General features: G+C 36.5%; 1 protein-coding gene across 8 annotated transcripts in view; it reads left to right on the top strand.

Moving 5' to 3' along the window:
• Window positions 1-15484, top strand: part of LOC125240795 (neuronal PAS domain-containing protein 2-like) — a 113649-nt gene that overhangs the window by 85052 nt on the left and 13113 nt on the right. For all 8 annotated transcript variants that reach the window (XM_048148889.1, XM_048148891.1, XM_048148890.1 and 5 more), the window contains 6 exons: window positions 1-232; window positions 2766-2860; window positions 3855-4010; window positions 5578-6304; window positions 10881-10963; window positions 12356-12509. In XM_048148889.1, the coding sequence (XP_048004846.1) occupies window positions 1-232; window positions 2766-2860; window positions 3855-4010; window positions 5578-6304; window positions 10881-10963; window positions 12356-12421 (1359 nt within the window). In that variant the 3' untranslated portion in view covers window positions 12422-12509. The remainder of the gene's footprint in view (window positions 233-2765; window positions 2861-3854; window positions 4011-5577; window positions 6305-10880; window positions 10964-12355; window positions 12510-15484) is intronic.

Below are 15484 nucleotides of genomic sequence, written 5' to 3'. Positions count from 1 at the left end.
GTATTCATCGGCATCGTGCGTCCCACAGTGGAGACGTTCGCGAAGGAGCAGCAACTGGAGCAGTTCCGCATGGAGTACCGCACCCGGCACTCCATCGACGGGCAGATCATCCAGTGCGAGCAGCGCATCGGGCTGGTCACCGGCTACATGACGGACGAGGTGCAAGGCGTCAACGCCATGAACTTCATGCACCGCGACGACGTGCGCTGGGTCATCATAGCTCTCAGGGAAAGTAAGTCACAAACGTTTGTTTTTCTTTATACTATATTACCTACCTACTCGTTCGATCGTTGACAACTTTCATTAAGCTGTGTGACCAATTAGTATTTTGAGTAGTTAGTATTTTTGGCCGCGTTCTTATGCCAATAAAAATAATTAGTACCTAATCTTGGGCTACATCAGTAAATTTTATTAGTTGCTAAAAGTCTCAAACCTTACTTAATAAGGTAAGGTAGGTACTAAATATTTCAATTACCTGAAGCCCCTGGAGGTTGTTGTCTTATAAAAATAAATACCTACATTTGTATTGATTTGACCTCAGTAGATGCCACATTGACCTGGTGTTCTAAGGGTTATTACTTATCGGTATAAATGTAGTTATTATGATGGGTTGAAATTAATTATCAATATATTCATAATACTTAATACAACAAACTCACTAATCTCTCATTAGGAGGATTAGAAGTAATGTTAACAATGCCCTGTGTATAAAAAGTGTACTGTAATGCCAGCTCTCCATCAATGAAATGAACTTCAAAATGCTCAAAAAATCGGCAACGCAAAAATGGCTCCCCTGATGTTGCTTATGTCCATGGGCAGCGATGACTGCTTCCCATCAGGTGGCTCATCTGCTTGTTTGTTGCCTAAAATATCATGAAAAAAATATACGTATTACGCTATCATTGATCACTTTACCTTTCCTTGCTACTTTATTTAGAGTTATATAGAGAGAACAAGCGATTCATACCGGTGGTTGTCGGTTGCCATGCTTCGCATAAGCTTAATTTCGTAAAGGCACTTATTTGTTAGAAAACCTTTATACAAGTTTTACCTGTTTAAAGTTTTTGTATGGTTAAAGTTAAGTTTTTTTTTAAAGTTTTTTTCCATGCCGCAGTCCGACCTATTAGAAGGGGTTTTCTTTTTATAACAGGGGTATTTTTGTAGGTAAGTTTTAGTTTGTTATTTAGTTTTATTTATAGGTTTAATTTTATTCATAGGTTTAGTTTAGTTTTCATGTTATTGTTTTAGGTATTACTAGTTTATATGGTTTTGTGTTTAATTTAATATTTAATAAATGTGCATTTCAGTGCCTTTATGAAATTAAGCCTATTATTACATGATGCATGAGGAGCGCCACGATATAATAGTGACACCTTATGTAAAAAAGTTATTATATACCTAGTTATCATCAACACAACTACTAACAAGTATCTATTCATAGATACCACTTGTTTACTGTCTGTGCATCTGTCGTGTTATCACATCATGGTAATTACATTTGATAAACATTTTCTACATTTCCATTGCTTTGCATAACGACAAATTAGAAGTACTTAGGTATATTGTCTAACCCCTGACTTGTCACTAACATCACTGGAACAGTTGTTATATTATAACACTAGTACCGTATATAACAAATATATTTAATATATTTAATATTAGCTACATGTATGTACCTACTCTGGGTAAAGACGAAGTCGTTGTTGTTATGTACGAGTAAACACATTACTTTGGAGTTATAAAACACTTCACTTATTCGAACAAGGATTTTTTCGTGATCTGGAATCTTCGGAAAGGAGCGCTTTTTTACTTGCTTGTTTAATTTTTCTGCATACATTTTTTGGTTTTGTTTATTATATTATTAAAACATAATAAATCGTCAAAGATGATGGACAAATGAATAAAGAACCCAGAAAGCTGCTATAATTACGCATTTCTACACATTAATATTTAATATCCGTAAGGTATTAAAAATCCTTTTGTAGGATCACGCGTGGCCACCTACGCGGATATCATGCTATGATTATAATCAAGAGCATGAATAATATCCTTAACGGTGTAGAATAGTTAAAACAAATTTTATTTTTTTGATGAATACTTACATACAAAATATTTGTTTATGTAAACAAATTTATTAATTTTTTTTTACCTACTTTCTTATTTGGACATTCTGTTACCGGAGGCATGTAAATTTTGGAAAATTTCCTTCGTGTTACTAGTCCCCAAGTAGCAACCCAATGAGGAGGCACACTCAAAGGTTATGATTATGACAGTTGGCGCCACCTCATTAGTTCATTGCACAGATAAAGAATTTCATACGTTTCATAGAAGAAGATATCTTCACTTGTACAGGCGCCGTCTGGCGGGATAAAAAGTCAGTGTGCTTCCTCATTGACCAGTCATTAATATGACGGACCATCACTACGGACGGACCATGTAGGTATTTAATCTAAACCAAAAATTATTTTGCCTATATTTTCTACTAGCTTTTGTCCGCGACTTCGCTCGCGTTAGAAAGAGACAAAAAGTAGCCTACTTATATCACTCTCCATCCCTTCAACTAAATATTTCCACCCGTCGCTCCATTTTACCGTGAAAGACGGACAAACAAACAGACACACACACTTTCCCATTTATAATAATAGTATGGATGGTATGGATGATACTTATGTCAGTGGCAAACAAACATACCTAGGCTACTCTCAGAACAAATATCTCCTAGGTTTATATGCGAGAGTCATTCAGTGTTGTTTTATACATTTCAGTGTATGACCAGCATCGTCTCTACGGCGAGTCATGCTACCGTCTCATGATGAAGAACGGCCAGTTCATCTACATGAGGACCAGGGGCGCTCTCGAGGTAATTCACCTAAGGGTTGGTTGCACCAAGCCATCCATTATCGAATTTTTACTTCTCTCTTGAAATTCTTATTTTAGAGGTTCCACTGTAAAATTTATGTTCAAATTATTCGCTGTTGTACAGAACATTTGTACTTATTTTTAACCGCCGCCCCAAATCTCCAGGAAGGTGGTTCTCAATTTGTCTGTATTTTTTTTTACTGTTTGTTCCACGATATCTCCGTCGTTACCGGACCGGTTTAGATTTTTTTATTGAATGTATGTATATGCATACAGGTTGGTCCCATTTTTATCAGAACCCAGTTCTGATGATGGGGTCCTAGAGAAATCGAGGGAACTCCTCAAATCTTAGAGGCATACATAGGTATAATGATTTGTGTGTTTTTATAAGAACAGCATGCATTTACTTTACGTATGAAACAGTGACAGCTGATGATGGTCAGAATAGAACTCCTCAAATCTGAACGGCACACTTATAGTGACTTTGGTATTTTTATAAGAACAGCTTGCATTTACGTTCAGTACAGTGAGATTTGGTGCAGTGGAACTTCTGATGCTGATCAGAACGAAACTCCTCAAATCTGAACGGCACAATTATAGTGACTCTGGTATTTTTCTAAAAACAGCGTTCATTTACAGAACAGTGATATTTATTTGTTAGGAGATTTGTTCTCTTTGTTATGTTTGTTGAGCATATTGAGTTTCCAAGTCAAATTTTGTCAAACTCGATTTCTTATAGTAATCGGATATCGGATTCATGAAGAATTGAGAAAACTCCTCAAACCTTAACGGTATACGTATATTCATTTGTGTTTCCATCAAATAATCAAAGATTTACATTAAAACAGTTTTAAAAAATACCTACATATTTCTACATAATCCAACATTCGCAAGTACCTACCTCTCACCAGAACCCCAAAAGCGGCGGTCTTTTTTTTTCTTAAAAATTATTGATATACTTTGTTCTGTGACCAGGTTTTGTTATATAATTGCAGGTGGAATCGGGCACCAAGGCGGTGACCAGCTTCATATGCACGAACACCGTGATGAGCCCCGAAGAGGGCCAGCACCTCATCAGGATGATGAAGAAGAAGTTCACCATGCTCGTCAACAACAACCAGGAGCCGCCGCAGGAGCCCGAGGTCACTGATGTGAGTTTTTTGAAGGTCGATAGTCCACTATCATATGTTCATCATAGAAATTTGATCACAGGCAACATGCCGTAATTATTCTTCATGTTGGAGAAAAAGGGAGGCATACAGACCTATGATCATATTTCTATGATAAACATATGATAGTGTACTTTCGGCCGAAGTGGAACTTCTATGTAATGCGACTTCCTACTGAGAATGTTAAACTTTTAAGGATTCTATAGTTGAACCACGAGCGAAGCGAGTGGTTCGAGAATAGAATCCTGAACTTGCGAGTTTTTTAATAAACGAGAAGTAAAATACATTTGCACCCGAGTGTAACACAAAACTTTTCCCCTCACTATAGCGAGGAAAGTACAACGCAAAAAATGCGTTTATCACTGCTTCCAGTAGTTCCACGGGTGGTAAATCATCTTTATTACTAGATTCAACTACTTTTATCAATTTTAAAGCAGTCGATTTGACTTTATTCAAGGTCAAATTACTTTACCCACTAGTGGATAAAATGCGTTTTTACCCGCTGGTATTAAAGGATAAAACACGTGTTTCCGAGCTAGTGAGGGGAAAACATAATTTAACGAATTTTGAAGAAAATGCTAGACCAATTCCAAAAATATGCCAATGTTTAAAATGAAACTATTTAATTTGTCCGTATTTCATGAGTTTATGTTTGTTTTTTCAATCATTTGAGCAATTAACAATGTAAAATATTTAAAACAGTAAAAGATGGAAGTAACTAAAGGCAAAAACGTAACAGTCACTTGACAGAATGTTTTTAAGGTTATGTTACGAAGTGTGGCTTCTTCCGCGCGGAGGGACTCCACGAACTATTTTTTTTAAACTGTGCCTCCCGTTATATTTCAGAAGGCCCATCGGTTTTCCGGTAAATTCGGATAGATTCGTATTCGTCAATTAGACACTGACTTGTTCTCTTTCAGGTATTATCGCTCTAAAACCCAAAGGCCCTTTTGAAAGCTCACGCCATGTATGTAGTTGGTAGTCATAGTTGGTAGATAACGCTACGGCCCTCGATTCGGAAATGAGTGAGTAGTAGAAGGGCAGCTTATGAATTAACTCTATATTTCTTATTACAGCTGTATTCTTTTACGTGAAGATATAAACCATGAAAATATACATTTGAGTCGCTTAAGAGAAAATTATTCTGTATTTGTCTCTAGAGATAAAATTAACAATACCCTGCGTGGTGACGGATTAAAAATATCGTCTGTGAGGTGGGTTCAATAGTGATGTTGGCGGTAGGCTAGCAACTTGTCCCTAAAATGTCATAATTATGTTTTGTTAAAGCCACGTTGAAGCCTCTCAATTGATAAGAGTGACACACAGATTTTTTACAATGTTTTAAAACAATAGTATGTATGATTTGCGGTGCAAGTGTTACTTTAACTCGTTTTCTAAAACATTGCCAACTTAATTTATCTTGGGCCTCTTTGAACAGTGGTATTATGAAATACAATATAACTATCTACCTATGTAAAATTGTAAAACTACAGTAGGGAATTCTTAAGAAGTTTGGTATTATGTTGACATCAATATTATACTATTACAGACAAATGACGATTCAATACCGGTTGAAGATCCGAAACAGCTGGAGAAAGTGATCCTCCATTTGGTGACCAACTTGCCGTCGCCGCAGCCCGACGAGAAGGACCACAGTGTGTCGCCCGAGCGCGACGGCCCGCACGTGCACCTCGCCATCATACCGCCCCACAAGGAGCGCATCGTCATGGGCATTGAGAAAATATACACCGTCATCAAGAACTTCAACAATCCCAACATCGACGAACATATCGACGTCAAGCGCATAAGAGCTTCTAGCGTAGAGGCCCCCACGCCGTCACACAGCACTCCCCGCGAGGATGCGCCTCCAGAGAACACTCTCGCGACGCTCCCTACGATCTCGACTATCACCACTAAACAATACCGCGCACAGACAAATTTGGATGACTTTGGAGAAATATTTCAGAACCTTAATAAGCCGGCTCTGCCAAACATAGAAGAAACCCGTAACGTAAAAACGCCCACATCTTTCGCTGAATATATTGCTAAACAACCTAATAAACAAACCAAGTTTAATTTCACAAAAACTGAAAAAGTTTCCGAAATCATAGACCTGGAAGAGCCCGGTTCTAGTTTCGGCATCGTTGGAACGAAACGCTCAATGGATTCTTCCGCTGACGATGATTGCTCGAAAAAAAAGTCTGTTCAAAGCGAACCTGAAGAAACCATCAACGGCCGCTCCTCTCCTTCTTTCGAAAGTTTCTTCAATGACGCCAGTAAGTATAATTCCAGCTGGTTTGAACTCAGTTGGTCATTTAAATCTTAATTTCTAAAAGCTTCCAATTGTGTCGCATTTTCAAACTTGCGTAAATCCATTCTGCTTTAAGATTGAATAAGTATGAAAAAAATAATATTGATCTGAAAGATAGTCAATCTTATAACGAAATGGATTTACCCAAGAAGGTGGCTCGCCTAGGTTACTCGAAGCTCAGGCTGCGTTAGAGGGCGTTAATCTGCAAATTACCGGTCTTATTTTTTTTGTGGAGTCGTACAGGCATTTATATACTTTCAATTATGCTTCGCGAACATTTAATATTAAAATTGACGTATTGACAACATACATTCAACTTCTCATTGTAACGTTAATCCCCTTAATGTAGATAAATTTACTATTTTGCACTATTTTTCTCATTGTAACGTACCACTCACACATACAAACAGTGTTTTTGTATTCCTTCTAGTCGATAATTTTACGCGGCGACAGCTTGTTTAAATAGCCTTGCGGTAAATACGTGCCATCGCATGATTTGCATGGAAGTACTGCGTTCGAATCCAGGACTTTTTCTCTTTTTTTTTAATACTACGTCGGTGGCAAACAAGCATACGGTCCGCCTGATGGAAAGCGGTCACCGTAACCTATGGACGCCTGCAACTCAAAGAGTGTCGCATGCGCGTTGCCGCCCCATTAGAAACTTGTACACTCCCCTTTGCTGTGTGTGCACAGCAAAAAGGAGTGTACAAGTTCAAAGGAGGGTTTGGGTTGCCGACTCAAAGGACAATAGACGGAACAAATTAGTTCCGTAAGTCCTCCCGTCGTCAGCACCCCGCACCCTCGTTGAGCTCTGGCAGCCTTACTCACCGGCAGGAACACAACACTATGAGACACTATTTCTTGTTTTATTATTATACATAAATGTATATGTAATCGTACAGTAGTTACTGAGCGTTTTCCACAAAAAAGATTAAAAACCTATTCTCTTACATGGTAATAATTTTTGGGTTCGTCGAACTCAGAATTTCTAACATAAATTATCCTAATCTGATATTTTAAAAAATTCCAAAAAGTATAGATAAATTTTAGTTTCTAAACTACGATTCGAATGATTTTTTTTTCTAATTGTTTATTTTCGATGGAGCAAGGGTATTCAAATCGCTTTTGAAATCTTAAATTAGTAAATGAAAATGCAATAGTTAACTGAGTATCGTAGTGCTTTAAAAACTCAAGTGGACTTTTTTATCTAAGGAGTAATTTCGAGAATATATTATATTTAGCGAGGGTATTAAAAGTTGTGTTTTATATCTCAACTTAATAAATAGAAAATCAAAATGACAATAAAAAAATCAATATGTTCTCTAAGATAAAATTGATACCTTCGGCTCTCCATTCTTGCTCGGTCAATAAAAAATACGAAATTTATATTAAAAAAAAATACAAAAAGTTTATAGAATCCCGGGATTCGAACGCAGTTTCACGGCGTGACAGGCGACTGTTCACCAACGACGCCATTACATAACACGCTGTTACCGACGAAATTAGGCTATACGTATATAATTGTTTAAATATAAATAATAATGTCGAATCCATACTAAAATTACAAATATGAAAGGGTGTGTGTCTGTTTGTTTGTCCGTCTTTCACGGCAAAACCGGAGCGACGAATTGACGTGATTATTTAAGGGGATTTAGTTGAAGGGATGGAGAGTGACATAGGCTACCTTTTGTCTCTTTCTTACGCGAGCGAAGCCGCGGTCAAAACCTAGTTTATTATAGATGGGAAAAGCTGGTTACTCTATAATCTGAAGTGGAAGAATTCGTTGTTTCACCAAAGATAATGTGTGTTTGTTTGTTTGTTTGTTTGTTTGTCCGTCTTTCACGGCCAAACGGAGCGACGGATTGACATGTTTTTTAAGTGGAGATAGTTGAAGGGATGGAGAGTGACATATGCTACTTTTGTCTCTTTCTAACGCAAGCGAAGCCGCGGGCAAAAGCTAGTACAGCACGGGTAGCATGGTCGCGCGATAGATGATAAAAGTCCCTGTCGCATTATTAGTAAGTGCGATTATAGGGACGGCCAGATGTTTTATCATTTATCGCGCGACCATAATTGCCTGCCTGTGCCTAGACGAGATTATATTGATGATAATTATTATTTGTAACCATTTAGTTAATATTGTCTTCAGTTACCGCGATAGTTACTCATGAAATAAAAACTATGAAAACGGATTAAATCGTGTATAATGAATTTACAATAAAATTCATCCCGACGTTTCGAACACTACAGCGTTCGTGGTCTCTGAGCTCAACGGGTGACTGAGGAAAAATTACAATGTGCAAAAGCTACCCACATACCTACATACATATTCATATATATAACTATTTAGTTGTTGAAGAAAAATATTCACACAACAATAACATAGGTCAACTAGCTCAGTAAATGTAAGGAAGTCAGCACATTACTAATACTATGCCCACACTATGACCTATGTACCTGACCTGACGTGTAATATTTTATTTTATCAACAAAGGCATAATAAAGATTGTATTGTATTTTTGTATGAAAATAAAAAATAGGAAAGAAATATAGTAAGAGTCTTTTTTAATAGAATGATTATTCTATTAAAAAATATAAAAAAAAACTTAATAAATCCAAAAAAAGTTCAAATGATTAAAAAAGACTCCGGAATGGAACTCGAGATCTCCTGCTTCATAGTCAATGCATTTGACCGAGACGCCATTTCGATTTACACTAAAGTAAAATCCATAAACCTACGGACCAAATTGACAAGTAAGTGTGAACGAATGTTGCCACAGTTTGGCCAGTGTCGTTCTTATCGGTATTTAAATTATGATTACATCGTAGATTTAAGGTGTACCCAGACGGGACAATGAAATTGGCAATTTGATCGGCTAATCAATATACCAACTTTTTCTGTGATTTCGACAGATCAAAAGGTCTGTAGACCGCTAATTAGAGATATTTTTTTATTTCGAAGCAGCAATAATATTATTCGAAAATTATATAGATATTTATGACATACTTGCCATAGCGTGACAGATAATTGATTATCGTCGGACATGGCATTTTACTTTTTACCTACAGGCTCGGAAACCTTTTTATGTTTTAAAACTAGTGGGTAAAAATGCGTGGCATCCATCCACTACCTCGAAGATACATAGAACAAACCAAAATGTGTACCTCTTATTTGAAACTAATATACTTATTCTTGATTTAAACTTGTCTGTTGTATGTACTTTACAACTTGTCGATATATTGTTATCGACATATACCCTTCCCTATTTTAATTTTGCTGTTCTTGGTATCATTTTACCTGTCAGTCATTTGTCAATTTAGTCCGTAGGATTATGAATTTTACTTTTAGCAGTGTCGAAATACACGATATGTATCTTTATTGACAAAATGCGTCATTATTTCTGAGTCTGCTTGAGTTAAGTAAACCAATATCTTTAAATAATTACTTGTCAGGAGCCGAGTGTCACTGATGACAATGTCAACTAAAAATGCGCGAAATATGACGGCTCTGTGTCTGTACACAAAATTTGGCACGCACATTTTCGTAAAATTAATAAAAAATTCACATGGATTTATCCATGATTTCTGTATGAAACAATGTATTTCGTTCAATACTGCGACGATGGATAATGTATAGTAGATGTATGCGCATATTTTTATTTAGTTGTAGTGTGCGGTGACTAAATAAATGGTAGATGTTTTTTGTATGGAAAGCGAGCCACCGTAGGGTTCTTGCTACCAACTAGGTTGACATCAATTCTAACTCTAACGAACATATTAAAATCCTTGATGTTGAAAAAGCTTTATGTTATTACGTAACAATGAAATTATTTTCCCAGTAATTATATTATTGCCCGAAGTTACGATACCGAGTTATAAATGTTTTTCTACTCGTTGACTTTAATCTGTCAATTAGGACACCACAGACTAAACTATAAGTGCTAACTTTTCAGTGTTGGATAGTCTTTGACACTTAGTCAACTATAATATTTCATTACACTTCACTTTAGTTAACTGAAATAAATTCAAAAATAGAACTTCATACAAGTTCTATACCAATTTGCGATACCTGGCAAATTTTTCTGCATCTGAAACACATTTTTTTTTAATCTATCCAATCGTATCCAACCAATCAGAGACGGGTATTATAAACAATTAGTTGTAGGTAATTCAATGTTGATACAACGGTGAACGACGCTATTAACATTAATTTTAACTTGAATGATGATATTTTTCGTCCATTGATGATGAAAATGATGACTCATAGAAAAAGTATTGTATACAATCGTGATATAATTACGCTTTTCACTCTCGTACCGTACTATTAGGCCACTCAGCAAGCTTCGTGGCCTAAACATGGTACTCGACTGAAAAGCTTTGTATTATATCACGATTGTATAAAATACTATTTAGAGCAATGGACCTTTTTGCAGCCGTTAAAAAATGTATTAAGGTCAACCGGGATAATTATTTGCGTCTGGTGTGGTGGGGTGAATGCGTCTTTTAGAATAACGATGAAAACAATTTTTTTTTTGTTGTAGTTCTGAGCACACAAATTTCCCAGCAGCTTGATGATGCCCTCATATCGTTGGAGGATACAATCGATCCCTTCCCGGATCTGTTGGTGAGTTTCTTAAGATCTTATTTACAATAACTAGGTACGGCCTTGTGGTAGTTTCCACTTTGTTTTGTTCAAATACAGAAATCTACTATGGCGCAGTCGGTAGGATACAAAGTTGGACATCTGATTTCTCCTAAAATATCATACAATACCGTAATGGAGGGTGAGTTAGGCCGTTTTCACATTATCCGATCCGATATCGGATGTCGGAAGGATTTCAATGGAAAAAATCCAAGATGGCGCCTGTAATGTATGGGACATCGGTCCGACATCCGATATCGGATCGGATAATGTGAAAACGCACTTAGGGTTCGCGGGATGAGTTGGGTTACGAATGGGGGGTGAAATGGGATTTTAAGGCTACCGCTACAGAAATAGCGGTCAGTCACAGTTCGCAATGTTACTATAAATAATTACATGCAACTTCGCACGCCGCCTATATCAGACATTAGGGTGACCGTTCCCACCAGCGCTTAAGCTAAGCGGTTCGACTAAGCTGATTGGTGGATATCAAACACATACACGTAGCGATTCTTTGGTAGAAAAGCACCCTGTGCGTTTTCACATTATCCGATCCGATATCGGATGTCGGACCGATGTCCCATACATTACAGGATTTTGGATTTTTTCCATTGAAATCCTTCCGACATCCGATATTGGATCGGGTAATTGTGAAAACGGACTTATTCTTAATATTACTGTATTTACTTTTAAACAAGAATGATATAATACGGGACTGACAAAGCCCATACAAAAAAACGTACCCCTGGAATGTATGGGCATTTTAGGCTTATAACTAGATAGCGCTGTTTCACAGCCTGGAAGTGGCCAAAATCATATTTTCCCAAATTTTTTTGCGTGTTTTTATTTTTTATAACAACAAATGACAATTATTTCTTTATTTTAATATCATGTCAATACACATTTTCAAAAAAAATGTAGGCATCATCAATGTAGTTATGATAGTATTTAATAGGTGACGCTTAAAAATCGTGGTACGATTTCATAGTATGACGATTGTAAATGTAAATCCTATAATATCATCCTTGCTTTTGAACAAATTATTTTAACCATGTACTATCACGATTAATGATGTAATTATCTCATTGAAATTGTTGGAGCTGGCCATCAGGTGCATACTCTTTGTATGAAACTGTTCTATGTATTCAAATGTAATTTGAATGTTTTGACAGACTTCAATAAAAATAGTCCAAGAGGAATATTTGTTTTATTAGGTTATGGTTATTTATTTTACAAATATACCTTTTATAGTGAGCTTTTCTTCTATTTTCGGATGAATTATCTGTTTTGAACTTTATTGTGTTTCGTAAAAATATGAGTAGTCAAAAATTAGATAGCTTTAATATTGAAAAGCTACGTGGTTGTCATTTGCAGATATCCCCTGACGTACAAGATATATTGGGCGGCCTAGACCCGGACGAACAGCCGGACCCCAATTAAAAACAACCCGTTCAGCCAGTCGCAGGCACCAACGGATCTCCTGTAAATATGACGCCAGTTGCACGTGAAATCATATTTTCCGTGAAAGGTAATGCAACATAAATAAACTTTGACTAGAGCTATAAGGATACTTTATGCGCACGCGATAGACTTTTTATACTTATGTTGTGCGTGTATAAAATGGTATGTAGTAATATTGTTGAATATATTTTCGATCAGAGATTAATAAGTGGATTTTGTATTTTATAATAATTAAAAATAATCAAGATTGTGCATATCTACCTGTAATATTTTGTAACTGATGCCACTTTTAATTAAAACTAATATCAGATAAGGAACAGCGGGGCAAATCTCGACTGGGGGTCAATTGTAACTTATCCATTTTTTTCCATTATGAGTTGACTACCAGTGGACACTCTAATTAATAATGCAAACATTGTAAAACAAAAAAAATGGACCAGTATTATTTGTCCCCCAGTCGAAATTGCCCCGCTGTACCTTATACCTTTTCTCTATACGTACCTAGCCACTTATCAGGTCTGACAATAATCATATTTAAGTAGGCCTCTAGAACCATAGAACGCAACGTTTCTAATGTTCCAATAATTCATAGCGACAATTACATAGTTTCAGAATTCAAGTCATTTACGGTGAGCGTCAGAATGGCGGGTGTATATCAAGCAATCCTGGTGTGGTATACGTCAGGAGTTAGTGCTAGCAATGTGCCAAATGTGCGCCAAAATTCGAGCAATGTGCTCTTTGAACTCCAGAGATATTTAAGAAATTAAAGACACCCGCCATTCTGACGTCAGGTTGGCGGGTGTACTTCCAGTTCTAGCTAATGGCTGCCTACTTAAGGGTGAAAGTACTGCCTAAGGTTAGTGCTCGCAATGTGCTTCCACATGTATGAAACACAAACTAATTTAGAGAGCCGTTGAAGAGTAATATGGGATTGAATAAATATATCTATAACGCCTGCTGAAATAAAATAGCAATGTTCATTGCCTGCAATGCAGCATTAACATGCAGGCGTTTTTCACAAAAAAGTGACACTTACATCAGCTAAGGGTGAAGTCACATCTATCAGCATCGAGCCGCATTTTGTGTCATGAGAAATCGCTCGTTAGTTGCGTAACTACGCATGTTCATACCAACGAGTGTACGCACACATGCTTCCATCTTTCCGTGCGCAAACGTTTTCATACCAACGAGCGATTTCTCATACATAAAGAGAGACCCTTAAGAGGCCGTCAATATCAAAAAGTAGAAAATCGTAAAATTGGTAGTTTTCTACGTCCGGTTTTAGTTTCAGTATATACTTATTGATAAGAAAAGCACTTGTTTTAAACAGCGCGTATTCTTATCTACAAAATCAGTAGTTAACATCAAGGAAAAGTTACTCCCTGAATTAATTATGATTTTTTTCCTGACGCTAGTTTAAGAAAACCCGCAAATAGTGCTCACGTCTGAGTGAGCTGAGCTCAATTTTGTATACTTTAGGCTGCTAAAATTGATGCTGTCGCATTACTTATATCCTAAACTAAAAATTCAGTAGTTTACATGTGTGTTATCATGCTACTAAAATACAGTAAATGGAAGTTAAACGACATCAATATTTGTCTAAAAATACTTCAAATCAAATGGCAATTACTTCGAAAACCTTTTAGGCAAACAAAAGGCTTTCTTGATAATTATAAACTTTAAGTATGTGTATGCAAAATTGTGTGTAATACAAATCAGGAAACACTTCCAATTTTAGATACATACTTACTTAAAGTTGTAACTAAAATGCGGTCTGGTTTACCTTTGAAAAATACACTAAAAACATTACATGTGCTTATAACATTTGAAGAGTTCCCTCGATTTCTCTAAGATCCCATCATCAGACCCTGACTTGGTGCCAATGAGACCATCTCGAGGTTATACCCGTTCGATAAAAAAAAAAACATTTTGAAAATCGGTTCACAATTCTCGGAGATATCGAGTAACATACATACAAAAAAAAATAAAAAAAAATCACTCGAATTGAGAACCTCCTCCTTTTTTTGAAGTCGGTTAAAAACATGTAAATAAACAAATAAATTACTTAACTTTCCCTTTTTATACTTTTTATATATGTATAGCGATAAAATTTGATAGAAATCCATTATTCAAGAATATTATTTAAATTTGAAATATGTAATCAGTAGTACGATTCCTATATTCTATATATGTTTGTAAATTGACAGTAGACATGAATTCGGGTCAAAATAGTAAATAAGTTTATTATTTAATGAAGACCGTTTTAACTGACTTGGCTGGTTTATACACAATCATTGCCATATACATAAAAAAATTATAAGTATCGATTCTTTGGCATCACTACAAGAAACGTCATTAAATATGTCACAGGACCCTTAATAAAACGGCCGGGAATAACTTGAATGTTATTCTTAAGGGTCTCTCTTTATGTATGAGAAATCGCTCGTTGGTATGAAAACGTTTGCGCACGGAAAGATGGAAGCATGCGTGCGTACACTCGTTAGTATGAACATGCGTAGTTACGCAACTAATGAGCGATTTCTCATGACACAAAATGCGGCTCGATGCTGATAGATGTGACTTCACCCTTAGCTAATATAAGTATCACTTTTTTGTGAAAAACGCCTGCATGTTAATGCTGCATTGCAGGCAATGAACATTGCTATTTTATTTCAGCAGGCGTTATAGAGATATTTATTCAATCCCATATTACTCTTCAACGGCTCTCTAAATTAGTTTGTGTTTCATACATGTGGAAGCACATTGCGAGCACTAACCTTAGGCAGTACTTTCACCCTTGAGTAGGCAGCCATTAGCTAGAACTGGAAGTACACCCGCCAACCTGACGTCAGAATGGCGGGTGTCTTTAATTTCTTAAATATCTCTGGAGTTCAAAGAGCACATTGCTCGAATTTTGGCGCACATTTGGCACATTGCTAGCACTAACTCCTGACGTATACCACACCAGGATTGCTTGATGTACACCCGCCATTCTGACGCTCACCATTTACGTTGTTTAGTTTAGAATATTTATAACTCTGC

This window comes from Leguminivora glycinivorella, chromosome Z (assembly GCF_023078275.1).
Source record: "Leguminivora glycinivorella isolate SPB_JAAS2020 chromosome Z, LegGlyc_1.1, whole genome shotgun sequence".
NCBI classification, from domain to species: domain Eukaryota; kingdom Metazoa; phylum Arthropoda; class Insecta; order Lepidoptera; family Tortricidae; genus Leguminivora; species Leguminivora glycinivorella.
This window is presented reverse-complemented; position numbering and strand designations above follow the sequence as displayed.